Below are 22398 nucleotides of genomic sequence, written 5' to 3' on the forward strand. Positions count from 1 at the left end.
CTGGGCTGGGGGAGCGGAAACAGGTGCCTCCGAGGGGGGCGGGGGAGGAAGCCTGACAGAGAGAAGCCAGCAACTGGGACACACCAGACTGATCATGCCCATCTTCGCTCCTGGCCCTAACCATCTCTGACTCACCCACAGGTCCCTTGGGGCACACTTCCTGCCCCTCCCCTCCGGAGCCCACACAGGTTACTGTAGGGCAAGTGTCTGTCTGGAGGCCACCTGGGCGGAGCTTCTGAGGAGGCCGCTGGGAATGGGCAGTGGGGGCCCCTCCCTCACTAATTAAGGAGCCATCACCACTGGCTAACGTGGACAATTAGGGTGACTGGTCCTAACACGTGGAGAATACAGGACTAACGAGCCCCTTACCTAAACAGGAAATGCTGTTTGAACACTGCAGACATTGAACACTTGCTGTGTTGGCTGACAAACCAAGGTTCTGCCACAGTTTGCACAGGTTTGCAGGTCTGCACCACAAGCCACCTTCACAAGACACCCATCGAAGCATCGTGACGTTTCCGCGGCCACACATAACAGACGAACCGAAATCGACCTCTGCCACTCACAGGTTTGCCACAGTTTGTCTCTATAGACCAATCAAGCCAAGACAACAAGACCCTCCTGGGGGTCGGCGAGTTTTCCCCTAAAGTTGTTGTTGTTTCCCCAGTAAGAAGGAAAAGGTTGTAACCCTGTGTTGAAATCTCAATGGGCTCACAGGAATGGACCCAACGGTGAGCCTGCCATAGACTTTCTTTCCAACACTGGCTGGCAAACTCTGATAATGTTAAGTATCAAATAGCAATGTACAGTCGGCCAGTGATAAGGCTCAGGATGGGTTCCTAGTTGTACAAACAGATACAAAGTCATCCAACGACCAGCGTGGCGTGTGGGGTCCCAGGGGCCAGTCAGTCAAGGGTCCAACACCGTGGTCACAAGGAAGCCCAGAGTGTCCACACCAACAATCTCAACAGTTTGGCTTCAAGGAAATAGCGAGGAAAGACAGGAAAATGAAAGCCAGAAAAGTCTTGGTGGATCTTCCTCAAAAAGAAGGAAGGGTTGACTGTGGACTTCGGTTGAGAGTCCTAAAATACAACAATCTAGTGGTACCTGAGTCCCTGTCATTGTTCCAGATTCCTCACAGATTTCCACGTCATTGTAAACGGCTCATTAGAAGCCACGGGCTCTTGTTCCTGGGTGACGTGGGGCATGTCCTCTCCCAACCGGCCCCCCCACCCGCCTGAACGAGGGGTGCAGGATGAGCCCACGGTGCACAGTGACATGCGGAATAAGTTCCACGGGAAGAAATAGGTCAGGCTGGAAAAAGAAACACCAACCCAGGGAAGCATTAACTCTACACACGTTGAAAATCTAGAGCTAGCACCGGAGCACCTAGATCACTAAGAAAACTCAAAATCCCTCACTGGTCACCGAATCTCCTTAACGTGCAACAAGCCGCGGCACATTCCAGAGCCTCCGAGTCCCCCTCTCTCTCTTCTATTTTTATTTCTGTGGCTCAGTTGACAACAGTTTATTTATAGCCCCACCCGTACCCCTATAATATAGATGACTGGTTGCCAACGAGGCCATTCTAGGTCACCACCAGCTACCTTGGACCACTTCAGACTTGGAAGGGAGCCACCTGCCTTCCTTTTGCCTCCCAAACAGTAAGAAATAGTCCCCTCCCGAAAGGCTCACGTGAAGGGCTTCCAGCGAGGAAGGCCAAGCACCCATGGGAAACCAGCACCCAAGGACACTGGCCGGCCTTTGTGATCGTATCAGAATTGAAGAGCCACCATAAATCTAGAGTCTTCTAATCCAGAGTGTTTGTATTAGAAGTGAAGAGAAGTCAGGGCATCAAGCCTTTAAAGAACTTGGTCGCAGCAGCTGACCACGACGATGAAATAGGAAAACTCCCCGTCTCCCCACTTCCAGACCCCGATGGTCCCAGACGATCGACCCATGGACAGGTGGCCTCCCTCGCAGGCTCCGCCCAGCCCCAGCACACACAGCAGCCCCCCTACCTTTCTTCCTCCACCAGGGTCCTTCGGGGACTGAGTAGGAGAGGTCCTTGAACTCAATGTTCACGGCCGCCCTGCGGGGCAGGGACGAGAAGCGCTGGGCCTCTGTGAGGTTGTTATCCACCTTTTTCAGGTGTCCATTCAGCAGATCCGTCTCAGTAGCTTCCATGTTGCCGGAGACCACCTCATCCACGGAGACACACACGGACTTGGGCTCCGTCATCGCTGTGGAGTAGCTGCTGGCATTCTAGAAAAATCGGGGAGGAAGCACCAAGAAAGCTTAGGAGCCCCACGAAGGGAAGGGCACCAGGGACTGGCTGTCGGGCTGCGGGTCATCTATTATCCGTGGCAACACTTGTTGCCTTACTGAGGGGTGCTTACCCGGAGGGATCTGTCATCTCTAGCCATCTCCCTGCTTCTTCTATTAAAAAAAAATATATGCTTAAGAAAGGATATTAAACTGTTCTACCAAAGTCTCACTTTGGAATCACAAAATCGACTCACAAAACTATAAAAAAACAAATCCCTTGACTCAAAGAGTCAAACACCGGCCACTGTAAAAGGCCTATTTACAGCAAGTACACTCATTAAAAGACCCAGTGAAGACGCACGGGGTCTCTAAGAAATGCATAATTGAAGGAGGTTTACTTAAAAATGAGCTGTTTTAGTGCCTTCCTGTGGAAGCTCATAAACATTTCCCAAGAGCCATGACTCCACTAGAACTGCTGGGTTTCGTGGGAGTCAGCCTTGTGTCCTCTTTGTGAATTTTCCAATTCACTTCCAACTCTCTCTCTCTCACTGTCTCTTTATAATAGCCCCGGAAAGCTGGGAAGTTTGATTTTTTTTCTCTCTCTCTCTGTAAGATACAGATGGAGACACAGACAGTCTAGGGAGCTTGCTCCGAGCCCTACAACCAGGTGAGGGGCCAAACTGATCCAAACTGAGTCCTCAAGAGAAGAGCTGTTCCTCTCCCTGCAACACCAAGAGGACCTGATATTTTGTAGCTACACTGGCTTATGAAGCTTCCACTGGGAGTCCACCGAACTGTCATACAGATACGCCAAGAACCAAAAGTATTTACGCAAAGAAAGGGATATCTAATGGTTTGGCAACGCAGAACGGATCAATGTGCTTCAGGTACCTCTAAAATGCAGAAGAATCCTGGGGTGGACAAATTTTATGCTGTGCTTTTCCTGGCTGTCTCTTGAATCCAAAGAGAACATTCCACGGTGCCAAAAGTGTGGGCCTTTGGCACCTCTCCTCCATACAGTGGAGGACCGCCTGCCTGATTGCGAGAGCCCATCGATAACCATCTCTGATGATGCGGGCCCTTCTCGCTGCCATGGGACTGGAGAGACACACTGCCACGTCATCATTTGTTCTGAGGCGGAACAACCATACTGTTATTTTTCCATAGGTTTGCTAGGTGTTCCTTTAGCGTTGATAGCTTCTTGATCACTAGTATGTCCAATCAAAAACCCAAAACAAAACCAGAAAGTGGATCATCCATAAATATACCCACAAACCCTAGCAATTCTAGTGGCCCCAACCCAGGCTCTTTTGCCCTCTCTGGGGTCCATGACTGTACCACTGAAGAGCTGGGTTTTTTTCCATCAAGGTATTGAAAGGCTCAAAAACCTCAGAGGACTGGGGCACCTGAGTAGCTCCGTTGGTTGAGTGAGAGACTCTTGATTTCAGCTCAGATCATGATATCAGAGTGGTGGGATCAAGCCCCACATTGGACCCCACAGTTGGTGGGGAGTCTGCTTGAGATTCCCACCCCCCTCTGTCTCCCTCTCTGCCTCTGCCCCCCACCTCACAATAATAAATATTTTTTAAAAATCTTGGAGGGCTTGGCAGCCTGGGTGGCTCAGCAGTTTAGCGCCACCTTCAGTCCAGGGCCTGATCCTGGAGACCCGGGATCGAGTCCCACATCGTGCTCCCTGCATGGGGCCTGCTTCTCCCTCTGCCTGTGGCCCTGCCTCTCTCTCTCTCTCTCTCTCTGTGTCTCTCATGAATAAACAAATAAAGTCTTTTGAAAAATAAAATAAAATAAAATATTGAAGGTTTTGAATATTTGAAGCATACACAGGGCAAGGAGAGATGTGGATTTCTAGTTCTCCTGATGTTTGAAAATGTTGCTTTGCTGCTTCAGTAAAAGACAAACACACAACAGTCCTCCCAGGCATCTCCTACCTCTGAAAAGCTTAACCAAATCAAAACTGAGCTCACTGACTATAACATTCTGTGGATAAAAATTAAAGTGCAAAGTAAAACTGAGAAAATTAAGCTTGGTTTGCTGCTGGCACCGAGCATGTGAAACATTTCACATGCAAACATAAGTAGGTTCCTACATTCCCGATGCAGAGGCAGGGAAGGCTTGTGTCTGTCTGGCCATGGACGACCCCGAGCCTTGGCGTGAGAATGGGCCTCTCCGGATCCCCGGAGGGACTGCGGGACCCCGCCTCTGCCGTGGGCTTGCCCAGTGCCTTCCGTGGCTGGCGCCTCTCGAAGGAACAATGGCACAGCCTGCCCTAGCTCGGCGCACTCTTGGCTTTGGCCGCTGGGAAGACATGTGCGGCGCCACTGCAGCACCTACGGCAGCACCAAGCACCACCCCTTTGCCCACCCATCCTGAGCTGCTGGGATACCTGCTGCTGTTCCATTTTCTCAGCCGACTTTGACACCGTAGGTGCGCCGGGGGTTAGTGGGGAAGACAGCGAGCTCCGGGCCTGGTCCCCAAAGCCCATTCTCCCTCCAGCTGCCACTTCCCTGGGAAGGCTAAATGTCGGGTTCCAGACCCACATCCTGCGGGCAGACTCGCCTCCAACCCTGGGGCTCCCCAGGGACCGTGTGTTCAGCCGGGAGCAAGAGCATCCCGCAGCTCCTCTCCCGCCTGGCATCCGGGCTGCCACGGCGCATCCAGACCGCACCCTCTCCCTGGCACCCACCACAGGGGTCACCCCCGAGGAAGGCCAGGGACCAGTGACAGCTCTCCTCTGGATGAAACCCACAGGGATATAAGGGACGAACAGCCAGGACTCCACTCACGGGCCGACTGACGCAGATGCCCAGCCCGTGTCAGGATGCGGGTCTGACTTCCCCTCTCGACTCCAAGCTTATCTCTTCTCCTGCTCACTCGCTCACTCAGGAATGAGAGCCCCCAGCAAAGCCCTGGGGCTCGGCAGGCAGCCAGGCCGTGGCCTCAGCAAGCTCCCAGTCAAGGTTGGGCCCCAGGCAAGAATGCGGGGCAGTCACAATGCCCCGAGGCAAGAGCTAGACCCACACCTCTCCAGACAATCAGAGGCACATCCAAAGCAACACGGACCCTGGGGTGCGGTGCGAGGCGGGGGTTGGGGGGCACTCAGCACAAAGTTTTTCTGAGGAAATCAAGTCTCTACTAAGACTCGCCAGGTGGGGCAGGAGGAGGGTGCTGGCTCACTCTGCAGGCGGCCTGCAAGGGAGAGGAAGACCTGGAGATCCGAGACAAATTCAGAGGCTGGAGCTCCAATTCCGGGGTGGCGAGGAAGGGAGGATCAGATGAAACTGGAGACGCACACGGGGTCTGCGCGTGAAGCGCTTGCAAACCCCGTGAAGGGTTTTGCACTTTATCTGAAATGGGGGTAACGGACCAGAAAGTGTCACCAAAAGCCATTTCCTTCAGCAGCCTGCATATAGGAGGGTGACAGTGGCCTTCCCCGGCCAGTGGCCGTGCAAGCGGACAGGCCAATGGGACAAAGCTGGGTGACAAAACTCATCTGGGACAGAGAGAGGGGAAGGAGAGAGGGGCAGACTGAAGTATTAAATGTTGCCTCCTGCCTGCCAGACAAGTGGTCATAAACAACAGAGGCTATTGATTCAGCGATTACGTGTGCCCAGTAAACTCCAGGCTGCAGCCAGGATGCCTCTTACTATCTCTGCACCAAAGGGGGGATCACCGTCTCCCCCTCATCCAGAGTTGGGCTCTGAGGCACAGAGGCTGCCTCCTGCCCAAGACCCCGCGGTTAATGAGTAGCCAAGCCAAGGCAGCTCTGTGTGGCTTCCGCTCTGCGCCCCGTTGTCCCAACCAGTGTCCTTAACAGCACTCCAGCGTTGCTTAGCTCTCTCGAGGCAGGTTGTAAGTGACCTTGGGTCATCCCGGCCCCTGCCCATGGGAGGAAAACCCACAAGAAACTGAGGAAACCATATAATCCTGCCCCCACAAAAAAACTTGACACCCAAGCGGTGCGTGCCATCACCCACCTTTCTTCCACGGGCGTCCAATGACCTTGCCCAATTAATAAAATCATGAAACGCTGTATGATGGGAGGCAGTGGCTGTCATTCTGAAATAGACCAGCTCTCTGGAAACATCCTCAGATGAGAGCGGCCGGCAATGTAGGTTACAGCTAGCTTGTCCTTAGCCTCCTGAGCTCATTAAAAATGAAACAAATACATCTTCCCTCCCCATTTGTTCCCTTTCGTTGTATGCTTCTCTATCCTGTCCAAGCATTGTCTTTGACCTCTCCATCTACACTCAATTTGTGCTGCATAATAAATGATAAATAATAGTAAGTCCATTCTTGGGTGTTGAATGCCGAAGGGACCCTATTTGGATGGTTGCCACCTGCCATACCTGAGAATATTTTCTCGGGTGCTGATTTCAACTGAAATGCAAACATACAGAGATGCCGGTTTAAGCTGGGGAGGGTCTCTAACAGTCCCCCAGGCCACTGTGAGGTTGGTTCAGGCTATTTACCCAGGGACACACAGTGAGAGAGGAGAGAGAAACGTCTTCCCACAGCCCATGGGGAAGGGAGGAAAAGGAAGAGGAAGGCGCAGGCACCAGGCATTGGCACAAACTTCTCTCTCAATTCTCTCCCCCATGTGTCACTGCCGGGCTTGGTGCCCACCTAGACCAGTGGACCCTTTGATCGGAGGGCAGGTCCCTCCCGGGTACCCTGGACAGATAAGGGGAAAACACTAGCCAAGAGTCCTTGAGGTCACTGCCCTGGGGAAAACAATCCAAATGTCACACCCTTAACTAAGCAAAAGGCAGGTGCCACTTGTGTGGTCACTGAGACTGTTGACCTCACCATCACCACACCCCACTTCAAACAGCCCCAAATACCACCATCCCATTGGGCCCTCGTGCCTGTCCCTCCCAGCCCTGCTCAGGGACAGGTGTGTTGCCCATCCTCCAAGTCAGCTTCTCCAGATTCACACCTGGCAGTCAGTCCTAGGTGGGACCCCAGAGCAGGGGGCGAGGAAAGAGCTCAGGATCCTGGGGCTCTCTCAAGGGCTCTTTGTTTACGACTTGGGTAGAATTTTTTAAATTAAAAAAAAAAAGTACAAGATTTTCTGGGAGGAGCATGATTTTTCAAACAAAACAATGTTCCCTGAAAAAAAAAAAAAAAAAAAAAAAAAAAAAGGAGCCCAGCCATCGGTGTCTCCACATGAGTACAGAACACTAACGAGTGCTGGGTCTGTATCAAACTACGACCTAAAGATTTTTTAAAATCCTGACGTACAAACATCTACACTTTAAAACATTCTGATTCGTTATTTTCCCACATGTACAAGCCCCTTTTGCAGCTTTGAAAGGACTTGGGGAGTCACCTGGCATCTAAAAGATCTGAAGCATTCCTTACCGACAGCTAACAATACTAATCTCCTGAGTTTTCCGTTATCAGCATAATTTAGGAATCCCAAAGAGATGGACAAACGTAAAAGGAAGAATTGCCAAGTGTTACCCAAACATTCAATCAGATCAAAGCAAATGTCACGAGGAGAGGCTGCCTTTTCTGTGTCCATTTCCCCTCTTACGTGAGAAGCCAAGTAATGAAGGCAGGGCACTGGCGGAGAGTGGACCTGGTCATCGAGGCCCCCTGCCACCGGCCCCTGCTCCACCAACCTCCTAAACATGTCTGCGGCCCCATTCTATCGGTTTACACAAAATCATTATATAATGAGCTGGCGACACTCGGTATGTGTTCTACAGTAACCTGTTTGGAGGCATAGGATGCAGTCGTGAGACAGAGCATGCGCAGACAGCCAGCTATGCTTTTTTTTTTTTTTTTCTTGGGCTCAAGGCAAGAGGTAACTGTCGGTCAAATCCTGCTGAGCCCTGCTGACTTCAAACACAGGATGCTAAAAATGAAATAAGGCGAGGGGGTGGGGGTGAAACCCCTGTGCGTGCTGTGCACTGTGGGCTTACAGCCTATGGAGACTAATTAGCAGGATAGTAAATCCATAGACAGAGGATAGAGAGGGATGGATAGGGAGGGCGAGGTGGGTTGGAATAGGGAACACTTTCCATTTGTACTTTAGATGACCTGAAATCTAGCCTGTAAGTACCTAACTGCAATGTCGCTGTGCTAGGCCTAAGAATGAAAGGCCCTGGGATGGACTGGTCCATGGTTAGCTTGTTGTTTGTTTGGGGTTTTCCCCCCGCCCCTAATATGAGTTTATGGAGCTCTTACAAAAGAGCGAGGGGAGACTTTGGACCACCCCTGGGAATAGCACTTGATTCACTGTCTAGCACTGACTCTAGCGGCACCCGGGGGTCCCCCTACGGGGCTGGCGCCCTCGGGAACGGGAAATCTGCGTCCCTGTCCCCACCCTGGTGTCTGTCCGGGGTGCGGAGAAGGTGGCCTGCAGGCGCCCGGGCTCGCCCCCGGGCTGCCTCCCGGGAATCCGCCGCCCCCTCCCGAGCAGGTCCGGGGAGCGCATCAGCGCATCTCGGGTCCCGGGGAGCAGCTCCCTCCTTTGTTCCCCCAGACCGTGCCCGGCGCTCCGGAGGGGGCGCGAGAAGTGCAGGCTCCCCGAGCCCCGGCGCGCACCGGCAGGGAGGGAGGACCCCCACCCCTCCACCCCTCCACCCCTCCACCCCTTCCTGGGGCCCAGGCTGCCACCGCCCCCAGTGCGCCCGCTCGGGAGCCCAGGCCCCAGGCCCTGCCCGGAGGGGCCGAGGCGGGGCCACCGGTGCGCTCGTGGGGCTGCTGGCCCCTCGGGTGGCCCCGCGGCCCCGGCGGGTGCAAGGAGCATCCCGGGGCGCCAGGTGGCCGGGGCGGGGATGGGGGGCAGGGGGGCCGGGCCTCTCCCCGGGGACCCAGGGACGGCTCTGGGGGGGGGGGTGCGCGGGTCTTTGTGCGCTGCTCGCTCCGCTGGAAAACTGAAGCGAGCCCCGGGGGCGAAGGATGCGCTCACTCACCAAGGCGGTGCCGACCGAGAAAGCGGCCATCAGACAGGCCATGCCCCGGGGGCGGCGGGCTCGGGCAGCGCACGGCGGGCACGGGCGGCGGCGGCGGGCACGGGCGGCGGGCACGAGGCTGCGCTCGCTCCAGGCTGGGCCGCTGCGCCGCGCTCGGGCTCGGGCTCGGGCTCCGGCTCCCGCTCCGGCTCCGGCTCCGGCTGCAGCTGGGGCTCCGGCCCCGCCCCGCCCCCGCCCCGCCCACATCCCCGCCCTGGCCACGCCCATAGCCCCGCCCCCGCCCCGTGATTGGTCGGCGCGCGGGGCGGGGCGGGGCCGGCAGGTGCGCGTGCTCTTGTTTTGCTCCCGCGGAGGGCGGCTGCCCGGCCCCGCGAGTCCCGCAGCCCCCGCCTCCCTCCCTCCGGAGCCCGCGGCCTGGCAGGTGCCGCGCGCCCCCCCCGCCCCGGCCCCGGAGCCCCCGCGGCCAGAAGCTCGAGCAGGACGGGCCAGCGGCCCTGGGCGCCCGCCGGACAGCGGGGCCTCCCTCCGGGACCGCAGCCTCCCAGCCAGCGCGGCTGTGTGCATGGGGCCAAGGGAGGCTGGAAGGGAACAGCGTCTTGCCTTTTCTCCTTATTGGGCACCTTTCTAGGGGCGTGAGGACTCAACACGACATGGGCTCTCCAACACCCCCCTAGTCCAGCTCCGTACCTGGGGTGACCTCCCCCCACACACACTGAGACGTGCAAACACTCATTCCTACACCACTGTTGTGGCCAGTTGCAGGACTACCGTGCTGGGTGACAAAAAGGCCCCGCCCCACCCCAATTAAAAAAAGAAAAGGGGATCCCTGGGTGGCGCAGCGGTTTAGCGCCTGCCTTTGGCCCAGGGCACCATCCTGGAGACCCGGGATCGAATCCCACGTCGGGCTCCTGGTGCATGGAGCCTGCTTCTTCCTCTGCCTATGTCTCTGCCTCTCTCTCTCTCTCTCTCTCTGTGTGACTATCATAAATAAATAAAAATTAAAAAAAAAAAAAAGAAAAGAAAGGGCTCATTTCCGGTGCCTGGCTCAGTCCCCGGCCCACCGCCATGTTCAGGTACCTGCATAAAGACTGGCCCTTCAGACACCGTCTCATCTGGCCCCAGACTGGAATATCAGATGGCCTGGCTTCTGCTAATGCCCTTATTATACAGAAGTGGGACTATTTCCTGGTAATCATGGTGACAAGACTTCCTTACTCCCAACTCAGAGGCTAATGCTTTTTGTTCAGTGGTTTGCATGTTGGGACGCAGGTAGGAATGCGTCTCTCCTCACCTCCAGCACACCTGGCTCACCCCTCCCGCCTGACCTCAAATGAGCAAAGCCCCTGTCTTGCTGCTCACCTAGAAAGAAGGCACAGGTTTCAGGCAGGCAGGTGGACTTCACACACAGAGGTCTGACAACCACAACCAAATTCTCCTCCCAAGTCAAAGGAGGGGAAGGGGGTAGAATGTAGAGTTCAGAAGGAGGACAACCTGGCTTTTATCTGAATAGTTTTGCATGAAGCTCAATGCATTACCTTTATTCTATCTTTGCTAAGAGGAAGGAAATATGACCACTGTATTTTCAGGTGTCACTCTGCACGCCCGGCCTATCAGGCTGTGTGGTGCCATAAATGTACTGAACAGAGAAGCCGAGAAACTCCAAATGTTCTGGGAAGGGCATTCAAATCCGCAAACTTCTTGGGGGAGAGATGAGGCCAAAAGGCAGAGACAGGGCTGGCCCTGCAGCCCAACACCTGCTCCAGGGACAGACAGGACATAAAGCAGGAACGGAAGGACGTGGAACACAGCAGCGGAGGGTTTTTCCATGAATGTCAGGCTGGACGCTATCCAGTTATGTGGCCAGGGCAAGCGATGTGACATCATAGTCCTGTTGCGCTGGCCTCCATTCTCTGTCCACTATCCACTCTCCTCACTTGTAGGGATGTGTGCACAATTTCCCCCCTGGAAACCTCCCTACTCTACCCCCTCCCTGTTCTATATCATGTAATTTATAACAATGGTTGCTCAGGACCTAGAAGTGTAAGGTGATGGTTGCTGGGCTTCTGGGGACAGCCAAGGGGACAGTGTGTAGAGCCCGAGTATGAAGCCAGAGAGGGAAGACAGTGGGAGAGTGGATCCTTGTTGGCACAGCTTGGGCTGCTGGCTTTTCCATTGCAGGTGCTGAGAGAGTCCTCGCGTGCACATCTGTACACTGGCTAATAAGACTCTCAGCCACATGGGAAATGGTGCATGTCAAGCACTTTCCACCATGCGTGGCACCCAGCAAGCAAGCCATTCCCCATCCTTACTGGTATTGTCCCTCTTGGGCCAGATTAAGGAATGAACAGTAGACGAAGCCAGATCTATGACATTCGTGTCAGGACTCTTGGTTGTAAGTAACAGAAACCCACCCCTGACCGGCTTATGCTAAAGGTAATGAGGCATTGTCTTAGGTAGCAGAAGAGGTCAGGGTGTGCTGGTTTCAAGCCTGTCAAGGCCAAGGACCCATACTCTACCCTTGGCTTTTGGTCTCTAGCTCTTTCCTTGCCTCTACTTTCCATCTGCTGGCTTCTCCTCGGTGAGGCTGTCTCGGCAAGGCCCCCCACTGTCTCCAGGCTTGCATCTTATCAGCCAGCAGCTAGTCACTGTCCCCAGGGGTGGGGATGAGGGTGGGGTGGGAGGTGCCAAACACTGATTAGTGGGGCCAAATAGGCCAATGGGAAGAGCAGCCTCAGGGGAACTACGCAGAAAGATAGGGCCGTGGGTGCTTCACAAGGCCGTTTTGGGGCACTCTGAACACAAGTGTGTGTGCCAAGCAGGTAAATACAAGAGGGCTCACGCAGGACTGTCCAGTACAGATCCCAAACCCAATAGGGATTTCTGCTCATAAGACATCAAGTCACAGAGCCAGGCAGTCCTCCTCCTCAAGTAGGCCTTGACTTATTCAACCAAGGTGCCATATTTCTCTCTAGGCCTTCGTTTCTCTGGGCCAGACATCCCTGCCCATCCCCAAAACTTGTTTCCTAGACCATGCCCCTTCTTCCTGCTTACCTTTCTCTCCATGGGTTCCATTTACTCGGTGTCCCTTGTGAAATTTGGGGCATACCATTGACCATCTATTCAAGACACTCCCTCCTCTTGCTGAGGATCCAGCGTCCCCAGGCTCCACTCAGACTGCTGGTAAGGACAAGCTTCCCTGCCACAGAGCTGGCTACCTGGTATCCTAGGGACAAGCAGGTGAGTGGCCCCACCACCAGGGACTGAATTCACTTTCCTCATAATTCTGTCATTTTAGTCACCTGCTTTGCACATTATCCCCCAAATTCCTTTTTAAGGACCATTCAATTTATCTCTGCCAGACATCCAGCTACTGAGCTGGGACATGGTGGGGAGACGGGGGCACTCTGAGCACTCGGGCTCTGGTGCAGAGGTTCTGCTCTTGGCATCCAGTGAAGGGGGGGTGCGGGTAGGTCAGACATCGAGATGGGCTCACCGAGGGTCTGGGGACTGACGCGAGTGAACTCCTGCGGGGAGCCGGTGGCAAGGGGGTGAGGCTGGCTCGGCATGGTGAATTGTCCCACCCCTGCAGCTCCCAAACACAAGATCCCTCCAAGAGAAACCTTCAGGGACATCCTGTGGCTTCCCAGCCCCCTGCTGCCAGCCGGCGAGGAAGAAATCCAATGAATATATTCTTTATTAATACAGTCTTCTTCATATTTTGGTGATTCGGCTTTCAACAATTATGACCTTGAGCCTTCTTTGATTACACGGTGCCCAGCTCTGAATCAACCTAAGTGGCCCCCATTGGCTGACCTGCTGCTGCTCAACCGCAGAGCTACACGGGCCTGAACTTCATTCTCCAGGACCTACGACTTTGGCCCCACGCTCAGCACACACTCAGAGATCGCCTGCTCTGGGGGCGCCTGCAGTCCGTCTGTTGAGGACCCGAGTCTTGCTTTTGGCTCAGGTCAGGATCTCAGGGTCCTGGGTTGGAGCCTGGAGTTGGGCTCTGCCCTCAGTGGAGGTCTGCTTGGGATTCTGACTCCTTCTCTGTCCTCCATCTCTCTCTCTCATATAAATAAATAAATCTTTTTTAAAAAATTGCCTGCTCTGCTAGGAGCTGATCTCTGCATTGGAACACGGGGTGGGGGTGATGGAGCACAAAACGGAGAAAATCCTGCCCTGAAGAGTCGTCAGACGGGGGATCCCTGGGTGGCACAGCAGTTTAGCGCCTGCCTTTGGCCCAGGGCACGATCCTGGAGACCCGGGATCAAGTCCTGCGTCGGGCTCCCTGTGCATGGAGCCTGCTTCTCCCTCTGCCTATGTCTCTGCCTCTGTGTGTGTGTGTGTGTGTGTGTGTGACTATCATAAATAAATTTAAAAAATTAAAAAAAAAAAAAAAAGAGTCGTCAGACGGTAATGAGGAGAGATGGGACAGCTGAGGTTCTTGTCTAGCCTGGGTATGTTTTTAACTTGTTCTGTGAGCTTAACATACTCTGGGGCCATTCCTTACCTGAAGCTATAGGAGCTCCCACCGTGTGGTTTAGGGGAGAGGCAAAGTGGGGACACATGGGCCTCCTGGTCTCCGGGAGCCATGCCCCTTCTGGAGCCCACCCTCCAGGCTAGTTCCAGCGTGGGAGAGGAACCCCCAGTGTAGGAAAGTGCCGGCCCTGCCCATATCCCACCAGTGGAACATCCCCTCATTGGACATCTCACCATGTCATGGAGGAAAACAAAAAACTAAAGAAGGCGGTCTCCCTGCCCCATCCCCAGCTCCTCTTCAAGGGCTGCACTGTGCCAATGTGTGAGGCTTTGTGAGATGTCTTGCCCCAAAGCCTCCAGGAAACTCGATTTGGGAGGGCATGGTGTAGGGAGGTGTTTGCTCAGTTGCGTGATTGCTTTTTACAACCCAAAGCTCCGGCTCTGAAGGTAAATGTTTTCAAACCAATAAAAGCAAAAGGCTCGTGCTGCAACAGCCAGTGGGGAAGGGGGCTCATCCCTTCTCTTGGCAGACTGTGGTGGGAGATGTGATGGGGCCTCCTGGAGCTGGGTCAGCGGGGATGAATCCCACCCCTGTTGTACCCCCACCGCATTGAGACCTCCCTCTGCTCATGGCCCCTGACTTGTTGGCTTCTCTGATCCTTTCCCTGTCATGTTAACAGAGAAGTTAGGGCCATTGGACCTTTTCTACCTCCGTTTACATAAAAGCCAATGCCTGCACTTTAAAAAAGGAAGAGACAGAAAAGAATGAGAGAGAGAAAAAGAAGAATTTGGGCGAGCGAGAGAGAAGGCAGGATGGCTGGGGAGGGGAAGGGAGAAAGAAAGACTATTAGGAGGTAGGAGCAAGTGCAGAGGAAAACCATGCCCCAGCCCTTGTGGGCAGGGACGGGAAGGGGCAGCAGACGCAAACAGCACATCCGGGAGGGTGGCTGCCTAAGACCGGACCAAGAACCAAATGGGAACTGCCTGTTTCATTTTAGAGTTAAAACACTCCCAGGCTAGATAAGAACCTCAGCTGGCCTGCTGCTCCTCATTATTATCTGATGACTCTTTAGGGCAGGCTCATTCATTTTAAAGAAACATCATTTTCACCTCCCTGATTTGCTGGATTCCCTCCCGCCTCCTGTCATGTCCTGCTCCAATGTCCAGATGTCCCCACCTTGCACCCTCTGGCACAGCTCCAAAGGGAGCCCCTCCCTCCTCACCACCCCTCCCCAGGAAATGGGGGCAGGGGATGGGCCCCAGGTGCATGTGGGGTGGAGGTAGGAAGAGGGAGAGCGCCTGGGAGGTGGGAAGATGGAAAGATGAGGTTAATGAGGGAGACTTTTGGGAACAGAAAAATGCAAGCAAATATCCATAAGCTAAGTTAGGAAGAAGTAAGCGTTGCAGACTATTCCTGTTTTCTTCCATTAGCACAGAACAGAGAGTGGCAGGAAAGTTCTAGGAAACAATTTCCACAAATGAAGAAAGAGGGAGTAACATCTGGCAATGAAATGACCTTCAAAGCTGAAGATCAGGACAGAGGTCTCCAAGACAGACACCGGACAATTGCTGGAGGCCTCCTCCCACACAGAAATAAAAGCCTCCCACCACCCCCAGTCAAGCGCTCAGCTGGGAAACATCTGGTAGCCCGTGGGGTGCACCCCACTTTTCCTCTGCAGACCTGCTCTCCCCTAACTGCATGTAAGCAATCCTAGAATGCACCCCCCACCTGGCATCAGCCAGAACATTCCATCCCTAAGGTCACTGTGTTTGCTTTGTAAAGGATTGACCAGCCCGGGCGGGGGGGGGGGGGGGTTCATAAGAGTTCTCCCTGGGACTTGCCAGGGCCCTGAGAAGGAGAGGGTTTCTTGCTTTATGGGGGTTGACAACCCCATACGGTGGCCATCTTCTCTGCCTGCAGGGTGTGGCCAGCTGGGAAGGGAAACCACGGAGGCACAGAGGCTGCAAGACATGGTGGGAGGCACTGGGCACCTAGAACACGTTCACGCCTCTGGATGCCCCTGTGACTGCAGCCACAAAGTGATAGTCGTGCTCACCTCAGGATCGTTGGGAGGGTTACATGAGTCAAATTTTTGATAATCACATCTGACTCATAGTGTGTGTCTTACCCATAAATATTGGTCATCCTCATTATGAGAACCAGGACTCTCCCTCTGACCCTGAACCAGCATAAAGTAGGTTTCAGTTCACTTGCAGCCTAAAAGTCCTGATTAAGACAAACAAGCTATTTAAAGTCCGGGGGCCCGTAAGCTAGTTTATGGGGGAAATCCTTACAAATAGTTTTTAGGTCAACCTCACAATCCTGTATTGCCTTAGTTCCTGTTCACTTGGGCACTTGACTTTTCTCCTCCAGGAGACCATAAATCCCAAAGTCTCTTTGTCGTCAACATCATTCTTGGCATAGCATCTAGTCAGAGTAGGTGCTTGATAAAAATCATGAGTTACGTTGAACAGCCTCCAGTGTTTTGGAAAGTACTGTAACGTGCATTATCCCATGGGATGCTCGGGATGCCCCTGCAGGCTAGGAGGGCAGATGCCATCACTGGAGCACAGATGAATCTGACACCCCACCCCCAGGTACAGGGCAGGCCACATTTTACTTTCCTTAGCAGTCAAATAATCTGCTTATGGTCCCCAGAAGGCAATGCCTCCATGCCATGCCAACTTGGGCACAGATCTACCCTTTTAGCTCCAAAGACCACAGCTCAAGTCCTGTATGCTCAGTGCCTTTTGCCTCCCTGGGACACCTGAGCTCTCCTGTGATTTACAGACCCTACCCCGCCCCCTCCCCAGGCCTGAAATGTTCTTCCTGCCTCCAGAAGAACAGGATCTCTCTCCTACAGGTCCCCAACCCCCTTCTGCTACCTCCTAGGAAGACCTGGGCAATCACCTATTTGAACTTGGGCTTTTGAAAGCAAAAATTTGGTTGGGGGGTGATTATCTTCTGCATGCCTGGAAACTTCTGGGCAGGGCCCTGCAACTCAAAAGTCCCCAAGGCAAAAGAAAAACAATTTAATTAAAAGAAAAAAAAACTTGGCTACTCTTTAAGGGAGGGAAGGGAAAATTAGCTAAAGCAAGGAAATTAGCCTCAGAAATTATCTCAGTAAATGATCCTGCCACTGGGAAATAAGGAGATTGAGGTTGCATGAGGTTTGAAAAGCCCCAGGACTCCTGCTGAGTACTTCTTGCACTTGAGCATCATGACTCTTTCAAATAGGGACAGAGAGCTGAAGAAGCTCACATTCAATCTGCTAAAAATCACAGGCAGGCTAGTGGAGACATGGAGCAGATATACTTTTCTCTATTCCCCTTACCTAGGCACAACTAAAAACTCTGAACTATACAAAGCACATGAGGAGACCCTGACAGGTGCAGAGCATGAAGCAGATGGCCCAAGATGGAACCTTGGGACCCAACACTGTAGTGAGATCCCTCGGTTTTGTTTTTGCCTCATATATCCCAGACTTTCATTTGAAGAAACCAACAACCTAGAAATGCTCAAGGGCACAAACAAAACAAGCCCCGATGAAAGGCTACTCACTGTAGCCAAAAGAACAGTAAAAGGGCACCCTAGAAATATAGAAATTTTTTAGATGATTGCTCTACTCCAGTCTAATACCAGATAATAAATTATGGTCCCACACCCACCTACACCAATAAAGATGAGTTGGGAACTAGGTTTCCACCCTCCTCAGGCTCTAATGAAGCATCCAAAATGCCTCCATCCTGAGTCAAAATGGTGTCAGAGAATGGCATATACAGAGGCAGGAACCAGGCAGTAATGAGAAGTCACTCCTTTCCTCACTGGGATGGAGGCAGAAGAGATCCAGTAGACTCAGGACTTTTACCACCACACAGTGTTAACAAAGACACTACACTCCCCCCAAGTCATGCCAGTGGAGATCATGTCAGGAGCAATAATGAGGTCTCCTGCCTCCTTCAGCCAGGGAGGTGTGGGTGGTAGCCAAGTGGGGAGCCAGAACTCCAACCCTTCCAGCAGTAATGAGGAGCTCCTCCCTTGGATGTCAACAAAGACTGAGCAGGGAACCTGGACTTCTACCCTCACCTGGCAGTAATGAGACAGTGCCCACCCACTTCTTCTACCTGAGTGATGTCAGAGAAAGCCAACTAAAACAGAAAGTTTAATAAGATCCAAAGTCTTATAACATAATACCAAAAATATTTAGGTTTCAATCAAAAGTCTTTCATTATCAAAGAACGAAGATTCACAATTCAAATGAAAAAAAGCAATCAGTAGATGCTAACCCTAAGATGACAAAATGTTACAATTACTAACAAAGTTTTAAAAGCGGACATCATCAAAATGTTTCAGTGAGAAATTATGAACTTACATGAAACAAGTGAAAAGATAGAAAGTCTTAGTAAAGAAATAAAATAAATTTAAAAAATAAAATAGGAATTTTAGAACTGAAAAATAGGATATCCAAAATGAAAAACTCAGCAGATGGGCTCAACAGCAGAATGAAGAGGAGAAAGGAAAGAATCAATGAATTGGACAACAGAACAACAGAATTACCCAGTCTGGACAACAGAGAGAAAATAAGCTGTATGAAAAATGAGCAGAAGCCAAGGAACATATTAGACTATAACAGAAGATCTAACGGAAGATCGATAGATTCAGAAGGATGGTTGGAGGTTGAAAATTCTCAGAGGGATGCATGAGTGGCTAAGTCAGTTGAATATCCAACTCTTCATTTTGTTTCAGACTATGATCTAGGGGTCGTGAGATCAAGCCCCTGAAACAGGCTCCACACTCAGTTGCAGAGTCTGCTTGAGATTCTCTCTCTCCCTCCCCCTCTGCTCTTCCCCCAACTCATGCACAGTCTCTCTATTAAAAAATAAAATCTTAAAAGAAGATGCTCAAAGAAATAGTAGCTACAAACTTTCCAAATTTGGCAAAAGACAGAAACCTCCATATTCAAAAGATTCAAGAAGTTGAGTAATTCAAAATAGGGTAAATCCAAAGAAATCTACAATAAGACACCCCATAGTCAAACTCCTTATACTAAAGGCGAAAGAGAGATCCTGAAGGCAGTAAAAGATACAAGACATGTCACCTGGAAAGAAAAAAACAATTCAAATTACAGTATATTTCTCATCAAAAACAATAGTGGTCAGAAGGAATTGGCTCAACATTTTTCACTTGCTGAAAGTAAAGATCAACCCAGATTCTTACATTCAGAAAAGATATCCAGGAATGGAAGGGAAACCAAGACAAACTTAAGAAAATTTGTTACCAGTAGACATACTTTAAAAGAATGGCTGAAGGAAGTCCTCTAAAACATAAAGGAAATGGCAAAAGAAGAAAATTTTATAAAGCAAAAAAGGGAAAGAACACTGTAAGTAAAAATATGAGTAACTTAAATAAACTTTTCTTCCTCTCTTGAGTTTTTCAAAATGCATTTGATAGGCAAAGCAAAAATTGTAATATTGTCTGATGTGCTTTTAAATGTGTGTGGAGTAAATAATTAAGACAATTATACTATAAATAGAGGAGGGTAAATAGTTATAAAGGGAAGTAAATTTCCTACATTGCACTCCGACTTGTAAAACTATGACAAGACTGATGTCATGTATATGTAATGTAATACCTAGATAAAACACTAAAAAAGCAATACGAAGAGATACTCTCAAAAACATTATAGAGAGTCAAAAAGCAATTCTAAAACTATGTTCAGGGTCACCTGGGTGGCTCAGCAGTTGAGCATCTGCCTTCGGCTCAGGTCGTGATCCCAGGGTCCTGGGATCGAGTCGGTCATAGGGCTCCCTACAGGGAGCCTGCTTCTCACCCCTGCCCTCCCCTCTGCCTCTCTCTCTGTGTGTCTCTCATGAATAAATAAATAAAATAAAATCTTTTAAAAAATAAAAATATGTTCAAATGACTCCTAGGAATGCAGGAACAAGACAACAGGGAAATGAAAACCCAAGAACATGGAAAATAAAAAATAAAATACACTCTTAAGCCCAACATGTCAATACTTACATTAAATGTAAATGAACCAAATAACAGAACTATAAACTATGTGAAGCAAAACTTGATAGAACTGACAAGAGAAATAGATAAATTCACCATTTTAGTTGGAGACTTTATCCCTTCACTCAACAACTGCTAGAACAACTAGACAGAAAACTTTGCAAGGAGGTAGAACCCAGCAGCACCACTGACTACTGACCAACAGGATCCAATTAGTATTTATGAACATTCCACTCCAGCCAACGACAGGAGAATACACATTCTTCTCAAACGTTCACGGAACATGTACTAACATAGATCATATCCTGAGCCATAAAACAAACCTCAACAAATTTAAAAGAACTGAGATAATGCAGAGTGTGTTCCCTGACCCAAATGGAATCAAACTATAAAAAGATAATAGGAAAATCTCCAAACGATGCATTTCTAAATAATCCATAAGTCCAAGAGGGGATCTTAATGGCAAACAAAACACAGTTAACTGAATTAAAATGAAAGTACACATGTCAAAGTACACATGTGAGAGCCACATCAATGTGGAGCAGAAATTTATAATATCAAAAGCATATAAAGTGAAAATGAGGAAAAGTCTCAAATCCATAATCTAAACTCCCACCTCAAGAATGTAGAAAAAGAAAAGCAAAATAAACCAAAATTAAGGAAATAATAAAGATAAGAGCAGAGATCAATGAAATTAAAAATGGAAGAATAAAGAAACTCAATGAAACACAAAGCTGGACTGATCATTTAGAGATGATGGATAAAACTGAAAAATCTCCAGCAAGTCTGACAAAGAAAAGACGTGGAAGACACAAATTACCAATATTAGAGATGGAGCAGGAGATGTCATTACAGATCCCATGGACATCCAAAGGACAATAAGCCAACACTACAAACAACTCTGTGCATCTAAATTTGACAATTTAGATGAAATGAACAAATTCTTCAAAAAGCACATACTACAACAACTCACTGAATATAAAATAGGTTATTTGAATAGCTCTATAACTATGAAGGAAACTGAATTCATCATTTTAAAACTCAGGAAGGAGGAAGGAAGGGAGGGAGGGACGGAGAGAGGGAGGAAAAGAACTATCCAGGCCCAGACAGCTTCGCTGGATAATTCTACCAAATGTTTAAAGAATTCACATCATCTCTTTACAATCTCCTCCAGAAGTAGAAAAGGAAGGAATAACTTCCCAATTCATTTTATTTAACTAGTATTACTCTGTTATCAAAGATAATATTTTAAAAACTACAGATCAAAATCCCTCATAAATACAGATGCAAAAACCACTAACAAAATATTAGCAAATAGAATTTATAAACCTTAGAAGTATGTTGTACAAGCATTTGTGGATGTGTAAAATAAAAGTTACAAATAATGCTTCTGTTTAAAAAAAAAAAAAGAATTCAGCAATATACATTTAAAATGACACACTATGGACACCTGGGTGGCTCAGTTGTATAAGCATCTGCCTTCAGCTCAAATCATGATCTCAGGGTCCTGGGATCGAGCCCTGCATCAGGCTCCCTGTTCAGCGCGAAGTCTGCTTCTCCCTCTACCACTGCCCCTCCCTCTGCTTGTGTTCTCTCTTTCTCTCTCTCAAATAAATACAAAAAATCTTTTAAACATTAAAAAAAATGATACACTAAGTCCAAGTGGAGTTTATCTCAAGCATGCAAGTCTGGTTCAATATTTGCACATCCATGTAGTACACCATATTAACAGACTAAAGAAGAAAAATCACACGATTGTGCCAATTGATATGGACAAAGAATTTGACAAAATCGAATATCTATTCATGTTTAAAAAAAAACTCAGAAAAATAGAAATAAAGGGCAATTTGCTCAACTTCCAGCAATTATACTCCTGGACATTTGTCCCAAAGAAATTAAAACTCACATTCAGATAAAAATTAGCACACAAACGTTCACAGCAGTTTTGTCTGTGATTAGCTAAAACCTACCAACAACCCGGATGTCCATTGATAGGTAAATAGTTAAACTATGGCCCCGTCTACACTATGGGACACTACTCACCAATACAAAGAAATTAACTACTCAACAGCCAATAACCTCTGGATAGGTCGCCAGAGAATTCTGGGAAAAGCCAATCTGAAGAGGTTGGACATTGTACAATCCCATTTATGTGACATTCTTGAAACGATAATATCACAAAAATGGGGACAGATTTGTGATTGTCAGGGGTTAAGGAGGGGACAGAGTGGAAAGAATGAGAACAGGGCTACCCACGGGTGGCATGAGGGAGTCTTGTGTGGACTGTATCAGTGTCAACGTCCTGGATATGATGTTGTACTACAGTGTCACAAGATGTGACCAAGGGGGGAGCTAGGTAAAAGGCACACAGGATCTCCCTGTGTTCTTTCTTACAACTCCACGAGAACACATAATTATCTCAAAATTCAAAGGTTAATTTTTTTAAGTCACAGGACAGTTCTGAGTGAGGCCACTCTGGATGAGGTGGCCTCAGACCACCTGTGACAGCAAGTAGACAGCACATGGACTATGGGGAATGAGAGGCAAGTGGCAGACTTTGGGGGATGAATAAGGAGAGGACATGGAACCGGAGAGTACCAGGTCACTTGGGACCACACAACGGGCTGCGGGACAAGGAAGCATTTGTGGCCGTTCTTTGTCAACTGAGAACTTGAGAAGGTGAGGATGGAT

General features: G+C 50.0%; 1 protein-coding gene across 2 annotated transcripts in view; it reads right to left on the reverse strand.

Moving 5' to 3' along the window:
* ABCG1 (ATP binding cassette subfamily G member 1) overlaps positions 1–9396 on the reverse strand; it is a 54946-nt gene extending 45550 nt beyond the window's left edge. The window contains exons 1-2 of one of the 2 annotated variants that reach the window (XM_072739831.1): positions 9210–9396; positions 2022–2265 (exon numbers count right to left, since the gene is read on the reverse strand). In XM_072739831.1, the coding sequence (XP_072595932.1) occupies positions 2022–2265; positions 9210–9251 (286 nt within the window). In that variant the 5' untranslated portion in view covers positions 9252–9396. The remainder of the gene's footprint in view (positions 1–2021; positions 2266–9209) is intronic. The other variant, XM_072739830.1, reaches the window with a different exon arrangement.
* Between the last annotated feature and the right edge of the window lie 13002 nt (positions 9397–22398).

Source organism: Vulpes vulpes, chromosome 15, assembly GCF_048418805.1.
Source record: "Vulpes vulpes isolate BD-2025 chromosome 15, VulVul3, whole genome shotgun sequence".
Classification (NCBI taxonomy): domain Eukaryota; kingdom Metazoa; phylum Chordata; class Mammalia; order Carnivora; family Canidae; genus Vulpes; species Vulpes vulpes.